The sequence below is a fragment of the Strongylocentrotus purpuratus genome, unplaced genomic scaffold (assembly GCF_000002235.5).
Source record: "Strongylocentrotus purpuratus isolate Spur 01 unplaced genomic scaffold, Spur_5.0 spur5_scaffold_13, whole genome shotgun sequence".
NCBI lineage: Eukaryota > Metazoa > Echinodermata > Echinoidea > Camarodonta > Strongylocentrotidae > Strongylocentrotus > Strongylocentrotus purpuratus.
This window is the reverse complement of record NW_022145598.1, coordinates 14,509,911-14,519,927: the sequence shown is the minus strand read 5'-3', so window position 1 is coordinate 14,519,927 and position 10,017 is coordinate 14,509,911. Positions and strand designations below refer to the sequence as shown.

The window sequence follows — 10,017 nt, the reverse complement described above, 5'->3', positions numbered from 1 at the left end:
ATCGCTTTTATAGAGACCTCCATTGATAAAGACCGTATAGGTGGCATGCGCAATGTTTATGAAATTTAATTCCTGTGAACTTTCCTTTTTCTTTGAATGAAATTGTATATGTGATTTAATTCAGGTTTTTATTATTGTTACGTTCTTTTGGATTAAAAATGCAAACCATGTTTACTCCTTTTTTTTGTTACTATGTATGTGTGGAATGTGCTTGCCAGAATAACTGCACATCCAAATACAATAAGGTTTAGAATGTGCTTGCCAGAGAAAGTATGTGTGGCACTCTAACAATCTTACAGGTGTCACTAAAGAAGTGGGTGACAATTAATAAAACGTCAGACTTCAAGCCACACAATAAAGACAAGATTTAGAAATGTAAAGCTCTTCTAAGGTCAAGTACAGTAGCTCCCCTCTAGATTTTCTGTTGAATGGAAAGTAGCAACAAATCGATGAGGAAATATAGGCCAACATGTGTTGACTTGAAAATACGAAAAACTGGTAATACTGTTGAAACACGGGAGGTTAAGTACATAATAATAATAATAATAATAATAATAATAATAATAATAACTATTTCTTATATGGCGCTTCACCAGATGTTTAAAAAGTGGGGGGGGGGGGGGTAGGGGGTGTTTCACAAAGATCCTAAGTTGAACTTATCTCTAAGTTGGACTTAAAATTCATGGGAAGCCGTTAGCATCATTAAAAACATTTTGTAAAAATTGTTTTAAAAGGCACACAGTGTTGATTCAAATCGTTCATATTTTCTATCATCAAGGAGATTTCATGTTCTTGATGTGGAATTTTTTATGAAAGTCTATAATATTTGAATTTTCTCTTTTGAATATATTTAATTCTAAGGCAACAAATGGCTCTCCATAATTTTTAAGTCTAATTTAGAGTTAAGTTCGACTTAGGATCTTTGTGAAACACTCCCCAGATCCCAGGCGACAACATAAACGAACTTTGTTGACTCTACAGAGACGCCTCTTCTTTGAAACTGAGCCTAAACCCGTGCAAACCAAATATCAGGACCATTTGCCCAAAATGGTGGAAGCGTTAAGCTAACAAATGAGATTTATTATGTAATACCCCGTTATCGGTATCAGGTATGATAAGGACCATCAACAAAACAAAAGAATTCTGGACATCAGTTTAGAAATGTAAGTTCTTCAAAGGTCAAGTCACTACATCGTTGATGAAGTCTCGGCAGCTCTTAAACCCAGCAGTAGATTGACTGACTGACCTTGTGGATGGCATTCACCTCTCGCTACTTCATCTAAAGGTAGGCTGAACTTATTTATTTACTAATGTATTTGAATATGTTCATAACAACAGCTATTGAGTGATAATAACAATAAGTGGATGCAACATTGAACTTGTAATACTAAAACACATACTGTGTATATGTCAATGACAGTAAACTCGCATTAAAAGATTGAAAGAGGACTTCAGGAAAGATGCCAATAACGTACATCACAATAAGGGAGTTTTCGCAAACTCATCGCGGACGGAGAATCTGCGGTTCGTGTGTAAAATCGAGCAGCTACTATAGTAACAGCGGGGTGACCGCCGAGGTACTGAAATCCAGAACGGGTTTTAGCCAAATCTACAGGCGTTCTCAATGACGCCCGAAGTGAATCAAGTGCCTTGTTACAAACTCTTTCATTCACCTGATACGAATAATAGTATTTAAATAGACAAAATCCAATCTGCATACATTACTTGTTGCCACACTTAATACATGCTCTTTGCATTGTGACTATTGCGAATACTATAGACAGGTGGATGAAATAATTTCACAAAGACTTATGTTTTACATTTGATTACATTACGCAAATGGCCTATTCCCTGTCACATAATACAGTACAGACAAGACTACACGCCTAGAACAACTTGTCTCGACCAAGCCACAAAAAGGCTTTTTATCAAATTTCAACAATTTATCATCAAGTTTTAAAACAATTCATGTTATATCCATATTCATGTTGTTATAGTTCACAAAAAAACAATAATCGGAAGAAAAAAACCCCGAAGAGCCGTTCGCGTCCGGGGCGGGTCTAAGGGGGGGGGGGGGGGGGGAGTAGGGGGTTAAATCCCCCTTTGGGCTGCCCCCTCCCCAAGGAAAACGTTTGTTTTGGGTGCTTCTACCCCCCCCCCCCCCCGAAATATTGGTTGGCACTTTTTTAAATGAAACAAACAAATTAAGTGCTCACCGCCCCTACCCCCCCCCCCCGCCCCTGTCGCGAACCGCTCTTCTGGTTATTTTCTTCTTCTGATGGGCGTTAACCATCGGCATAGCTTCCACTTGATGGAATGTGAAGCCTAGCTTGCAAATGGCCAATATCATATTTGCTTGTTAACAAAAAAAAAAATTCAACAATGTGTTCCAATATACAAGTGTAACATCAAACAATTTTTCCAATTTAGTACTCCGCCTTTCTTATAATTTGTGTGCCAGAGTTGGTAAAAGAAAAATTACACCCTGACAAAAAGTCAATATTTTAGGACAATGTGCTAATTTGTGCGTGTTTTAATGCACCGTTATTTAATCCATGGTATACAATGTTCGATAACTATAAGTTGGCTAATGCGTGTTTTCTGTATTTTTTGCAGTTGAAAAAAGAATGAAATTACACAAGTTTATGTTCGCTTGTTCTACTCATTACACATTTAACCATTGATGAGAAATCATTGAAAGGGACAGCGCACAGTTGCTGTGATACCATTTCTGATGTAGGAATTCTAAATCCTGAAATTTCATGCGTTTTTTTTTTATATCACCACCTGGTCAACAGTTACAGAGTAGCTCATAAATTTCCGACGGCTTGGAGCATGGGGTCAAAGGAGAGCGGTTTGATTCTAGTCCTTCTCTATCACGTACCTGCTTTGTCCTAGAAGACGACGTGTGTGTAGTTTATCCCATAATGTGGGTCCTCTTCAAACAGCTCCTTATCCTTGATTAGTCTACTGTTTTCAATAATATTGTTCACATATTCATTGTTTGTATTATTAGATCCGTTTCACGCTAAACTTCTTGACTCGCCAAATAGAATGCGGACTGTGTTGATCACTGGGACCAGCCGCGGCATCGGGCTGGAGTTTGTACGTCAGTTAGCTCTCCTTCAACCAGGCCCAGAGTTCATCTTCGCTTCCTGCAGGGCACCGCATCATGCTAAGGTTTGCACAAATGAAAACGAAATAACAAACATAAAACAACAGAAGGTGATGTGGTGTAGTACGGTTTATTCATCTGATTCTTAATCGTATGGTTAAGGGTCAACATCCTAGCCTTGTAGCAACGTCAACTGTCAAGAAATGAGGGACTTTTAGATTTGCGTGGACTGATACGTACGTGTGACGTCCATTCAAGGCAGTGCATTAAAAGGACGTCGATCGTGGCGATCCACGTTGTCGTTGTGCAAATCTAAAAGTCCCTATTATTTATATTTGCCCCTCTTATCTCCTTCCAGGTAGCTTGTAATTGCTGCGGTAATAATCATGAAAATAATTTCAGTGCCCTCGAGAACAACAGCATTGGTGCGGGTAAGGTTTTACTGGCTAAACAAAATTTGGATCACTGCTAAAAGGGTTCAAACATGCAGAGCTCAACTGATGTATTACCCCCCCCCCCCCCCCCCCTTTTTTTTTTTGTTGTTGTTGGGGTGCCATTTGTGTTTTAAACGCTAGCCCTAATGACTCGTGTGTAAATGTATTATTTATAATGATGCTGCCATTTACGTTTTCAATCATAAACTTTTTCACAGTAATTAAGATGAAATCAAACAAATGCTTTGAATTAAATAGGAATTAGCAATTAAAGTAATACCATTCCCTTTGAACCTACAGGAACTCCAAGCTATTGCAGCTGCCCACAGAAATGTCAAGATCTTGGAGATAGGTAAGCCCGCTTGCAGATTGTTTATATCGTTATACCATTCGCTATTAACTAAGAGTCGGTTGACTGACGTAAGCTTGGGTCAACGACTGACCAGTGAATGTTATAGCGCCACGCATGTGAGAATGCTATAGTATAAATCATGACGGTAAAGGCAACAGTTAAAACATTGCGCTGAATTACTGACGTGGGTGTTGTTTTTCTTTCAAATGCTTGATTGGCGCAGGTATTAATGGAATCGAAATAACGCATCCTGCACAACAGAAATACGTCTAGGTATAAATCTTGTTCCAGCTTGTCACGATAGACCAAGAATGTGTGATTAATCTGCAAATTATTCTAACAAAGGAAATCCATGCGCTAATAACTCAACGTAATCTTTGCATTGTTAGTTTTTTTTTACACATTTGTACATCGCTGTGACATGACGCATGTTTCTAAAGCAGTCCTACGCGAGAAAATAGTGCACACCTGTTGTTTTTAATGATGTATTTCACACACTCTCTCTCTCTCTCTCTCTCTCTCTCTCTCGATATTTATATATATATATATATATATTTCTTTTCTCTTTTTGCCTCTCTCTGTCTCTGTCTTCCACTTTCTTTCTCTTTCTATTTCTAAATTCTATCTGTATATCTCTCTATCAAATTGAAGTAGTTTATTTGCAGAGGTCTTGACGCCTTTAAAATTGGTTTTAATTAAAGCATTGATTTATTGAATGATCGTCTGATTGCTGGAAGGAGGTAAACTTGTCAATCTCATAAAAATATGTCTAAATTATTACTACTACTAGTAGTATTGGTATTGGTGGTGATAGTGGTGGTAGTTGTAGTAGCAGTAGTATTACTGTTGCTCATAAAGTTGGAATACAAAAAATAGTGTACATATTTTCCTAAGATGATCGTGACTATATGGTATACTCTTGAACTTTATAATACACATTTACTGGTCAATCTTTATTGCTCAATACAGTTTGGAGAAAAATATAATTGTTATAATCAATAATAAGGCGTATTTTCACAATCATTTGAAGCAAGAAACAAAAACTGATATTCATGGGAAACAATGTACTTCTAGATGTGCAAGATGAATCTACTTACGGGCCTGCGGTTGAAACCGTGTCAAACCTGGTAGGCGCTATGGGTCTCAACGTCCTTATAAACAACGCTGGAATCGTCTTCAATGAAAGCTACGAAACGGTCAGCAGAGAGGTACTCTTCAAGCTCATGGACTCCAACTTCATTAGTCCATTGCGATTGACGCAGGTAAAATCATTTGTTTTTATTATAGCTGATCTAGAATTATTTTTGTTTACTCCCTCTTTGGGCTGATATTTCTCAGTTTTGAAGAAAAAAACGGTAAGAAAATAACTTTTTACAAAGCCGACCATAGATTTCAAAATGTTTGGGTCGGTCGCAAAGGGCAATACAACATCTTTTGTTGTAAGGCCGAGTGTTAAACAAGGATAAGTGCCTTACCACAGTACACTAGAGCATCGACCTGGTTTCGAACCTGGAACTCCCTAACCTTTTGACAAGGCCTCGTGACTCTGGCTATTTTCCACCGCAATCAGCGGCTGAGATGAACATTGAGACCCGGGGTGAACGCGCGATCGAGTGGCGGCTGCGGTACTCGCTCTGGCGTTCACTCGGTTTCGCGATTAGTCTCTTTTTAGTCGCTCGGCGTCTATCAGACATGTTGCCTTGTTTAAAGGCTAGGAACTCCCTGGTCACGAGTTAACCATACTACCACTCATCATTCGTGCCCTTAGGAAGCTCCGAAACGGTCAGCAGAAAACTCTTGATAATAATAACAAAAATGATAATAATAATAATAATGAAATAATTTATTTCCACAAAAGTAAAATTGTAAAAAAATGATAAACGTACAGTAAAATGATAGGGAGGGATAACAAAACAGAAAGTGTAAATACTTATGTAGGTTATCCCCTTTAGCACTATAGGGACTGTTAGATTTGCACGACAACAACGTGGACTTCTACCTGTGACATCCTTTTAAAGCACTGCCAGTGCCTTAAAAGGACGTTACACGTAGCAGTCCATGCAAATCTAAAAGTCCCTACTATTGAACTGATGAACAACAAGCTGCAACTTACGCAGGAACAACTATTGCAGATCCAGGATTTTTTTTCGCTCTGTCCTTCACTATCTTTCTCTCTCTTTCTCTGTTAAATCAAACACTAGCTGTTACAGAACATGTTTTTATCATTTGTCGAAATCAAGCATAAACTTGCAGACACCTGAAATTGAGAGACTGCCTACTGAATAAGTACATCTTGTCAAATCTGCCTTTTAATTTCCCTCGGAATAGGCCTATGGACAATGAGATAAGACTAAGACAAAGAATCCCGAGAAATACAATGTCGTTACCATAGTGCATATACCATATCAAACATGTTCGAGTTTTGCAATTGTTTCAATATTATTATACACTGCTAGCATGGATACGACGGTGGGGGGCACTATTTCCTTTCTATACTCTGTATATAAACTGTTTTCAACTCTTACAGTACGAATAGTTAAGTTGTTTAGATTATCCTGCGAATCCGTCGCTGGATGTGATCATAAAGGTCAGGGGCGGCGATTTCTTTTTATAACGGGGGGGGGGGGGGGCGAGATGCGAGAGACGAGGGAGCAGTGGTGCAATTAGCAAAAACGTTTGGGGGAGGGGGGGGGTAGAAAAAAAATCTGCATCACCACCACTTTTACATGTTACATGCAGGCCCCGCGGAACGTTTTTCAAAGTGTGGGGGGGGGGGGGCTAAAGTATTTACGATCAGGTAGAGCAAAACGGGCGAACAAGTGGAGCGTAAATTGAAGTAGGGTCCAGGGCCAAAGCTTCGGCGCGGGTCAAGGGGTAAGACCCATGAAGCTCAGGGGTTTTAGGCATTTAATTAAGGTCAGATGAGCATCCAATGGCGGAGCCCCCGGAAGCTCAAGGATTTAGGCATTTAATTACGGTCAGATGAGTACATTCTTATACCTTATTTGAGACACTGGCATGCAGGTCACTATTTGGAGTGGGGTCCAGGGTGCGGAGCCCCCAGAAACTCAGAAGTTTTAGGCATTAAATTACTATCAAATGAGAATCCAGGCCTTAGGGCACTTAATTGGGTCCAGGGGGCAGAGCCCCTGGAAGCTCAGTGGGTTTAGGCATTTAATAACGATAAGATGAGCATCCAGGGGCGGAGCCCCCGGAAGGTCAGAGGTTTTAGGCATTTAATAACGGTCAGATGATCAACCAGGGGTCTGTCTTAGGGCCTTGGTGGGGTCCAGGGGCAGAGCCCCCGGAAGTTCAGGGAAAATCATGACATCATGCAATATTTTGGGGCTGGGGTTGCCCCCAAGCCCGCTATCAGTACGCAAGGGCGAGGGAGCATAGTGAACGAGAGGGGTGAAGGTGACGGAAGTGAATACCCCCTCATAGGTTTTTGAAGTTTCGGTTGTATTACAAAATTACATTCTTTAGGAAAACTATAGTATGGAAACAAGCAATATACTTTTTTCACACTTCACTTTTTTCCTTTTTTACTTGTACATTTTAAAAGATATTATGGGAGGCGAACATAGCTCCCGAGCGAGAAGATTCTTGCTGTACATTTGTGTGTGCATTTTTTCAAATTTTCAGGGGGGACGACCCCCCCCCCCCAAACAAATTGAGGGAGGGAGGCTCTGTTGTTTAGAATTGGTAACCTGGACGACGAGCGAATATGACGTTAGCACATCGATACTTTATTGGCTATTGAAACTGCATTTGAGTGGTTTTCTGGAAACCTATGTGATCCTGCTCTTTTTTTCCTTCCAATTAGGCCTTCCTCCCTTTGTTACGTCAGGGAGCGCTGAGTAGCCCAGTGGATAGCTTCAGTGTAGAAAGAGGTGCAGTAATCAATATGACATCAGGTTTGTCTAGCATATCTGAAAACACTACAGAAGGACATGCTGGACATAGAGAGAGTAAGGTAAACATCTACTCGGTCTTACTTTCTCCTTTGAACCCGACCTTTAAGTGTAAGATCACCTTTCATACAGGAAACTGAAGCTTCTTTGGATATTATACCCGTTTTAAAACAAAACCGGTGTCTGATTTAAATGTTGGTATTATTTCCTCTAAAGGTTATGTCCTAAAATTTCTTACACTCTTATATTGAGAAGTCAATGTTTTAGTTAACAAAGCTTTTATTTGTCAAGCCCAAAATTGGTTGTCTGAAGTAGGCCTATATTATAAATTATATCCGTATAAATCGCGTTCACATAGCTTACGGAGTAACAGGGCAGTGTGCTTCTAAACCTATCTTCCACCGATACATAAATCAAAAGTTACACTTGGAGATAACGCTTTCAGTTGTGCTGCTCCAAACCTTTGGACCAACCATCCATTTGATATAAGGAGAGAGTTGTCTGTTTACTGTCTTCGAGGCTTTTAATCAAGTCTTCTCAATAGATACTGCATGCAAACGAATTGTTATGAGGTACATGCATTATGTTCTAATATCTGACAATGTAATTTTTGTTTGTTCAATTGTTTTTTGTTCCAAAAAAATGTGCAATAAGACACGATAGAAACGTTATTATGATTATGAAACTGACACTAAAACTCTCTCTCTCTCTCTCTTTTCTCTTTCTCTCACGCCTACCCCTCGCTCTCTCCCTCTTCTACATCCACATCACAGGCTGCCCTTAACATGTTCACCAAAAGCCTTAGTCTACTACTGGAAGGAGATAAGATCCTAGTCGTAAGCCAGAACCCTGGGTACGTTAAGACTGACGGGGGAGGCCCCGGCGCCAAGATCACTCCTCAGGAATCCGTAACCGTCATGCTGAAGATATTTTCTCTTCTTTCCGAGGAATACACAGGGAGTTTCCTGGCACACAGAATTCCATTGCAAAAGTGTAAATTTTGAACATTCCAACAGTATCTGTTATTTTGTTTTCATTTATTTTTAGGCAAAGGGGTGTTATCTGATATAAGACACTAAACTCGTGAGGAATGAACACAAGTACGGCTCGTTCAGAAATGGCGCGTTAACCCACCGCAACAAAAACCGCCGCATGTTATAGTACGTGCACATGAATGTCAACTGCGCACAACAAAGATCCTTCAAGTTTCAACTGAGCTCTGTCATTGTTTGTGTTGTAACATACAGAAATAGGAAGCATACTATTACACGTTACGTCATAAAAACAGTTGACTGCTTCAAAGCTGAACGAGGTTTTAGGTCAGTGGTACATGGGGCGTCATTTACCTGACACATCTGACGCGATACTGCGTCATCGATTGGAGCTGCCCCATTCGACACTCCATATGAAAGTGATATTGTCCCCAAAGTCAATCATGTGATTAAAATGCCGCCATAACACTTATACACATATCGCATTGCTAAAAAATTAATAAAACACAATATAAAAAATCACCTTAACATCAATTTCAATACCCTATTGTATTTCTGTACCATAGAAGTCATGTTCAAACATTGAATTAGTTGACGCACAAGACATTTGATATTGCTTGGACTTGATTTTCGAAAGTAGTCGCTGCCGTTTTGTTTTTGTTTAGTTTGTTACCCCCCCCCCCCCCCCCCCCACACCGTCATTAGCCTTTATTTCATTTCACTGTAAATATGTTGAAAATACATTGGTTAACCAGAAGTATAAAGCATTACCCTACCTTAGAAGTTTTTGTTTGAAATACTTTTTTTTGTTCCACTGTTTGACTGTTGATACCTTGCCCGGTTTGTGATAGTCCAGAATCTGGCCTATTTAATTTTGTTCTCCACAAAACCAACGTAACGCTTTTGCTACCAGCCGATGATGGCGTTATCATTAAATTAGGCTGGGCTGGTGAGCATAATTATGAGTTTGTTGATAACGCCATCTTCGACGGCTTGCATCAAGTGTGTAGGAAATTATAAAGGACCGGGCAGATTCTGGACTAGGTTTGTGACGATCACTCGGGTTATTATGATATAAGTACTTTCGAAGAACACACCTTTATGATCTACGAAATGTTAAATTACCTGACCACATATTTCGTTGAAATAGCTTTATAAAGTATGAACAGAAATGGCATTTGACGCAGTTGTTAAAGGAAACCGAACCCAA

The 10,017-nt window shown here is 39.7% G+C and overlaps 1 protein-coding gene across 2 annotated transcripts; it reads left to right on the top strand.

The window, feature by feature from the left end:
* Positions 1–998: 998 nt before the first annotated feature.
* LOC105446465 (C-factor-like) lies at positions 999–9,586 on the top strand. Of its 2 annotated transcripts, XM_030982977.1 has the most exons (6): positions 999–1,285; positions 3,017–3,180; positions 3,850–3,901; positions 4,976–5,163; positions 7,728–7,877; positions 8,589–9,586. In XM_030982977.1, exons 2-6 carry the CDS (start codon positions 3,055–3,057, stop codon positions 8,817–8,819), a joined length of 747 nt encoding a protein of 248 aa, XP_030838837.1. In that variant the 5' UTR covers positions 999–1,285; positions 3,017–3,054; the 3' UTR covers positions 8,820–9,586. The 2 variants fall into 2 exon arrangements, with proteins under 2 accessions (XP_030838837.1, XP_030838838.1); XM_030982978.1 differs by lacking the exon at positions 999–1,285 and having other exon boundaries at positions 2,983–3,180.
* The last annotated feature ends 431 nt before the right edge of the window (positions 9,587–10,017 follow it).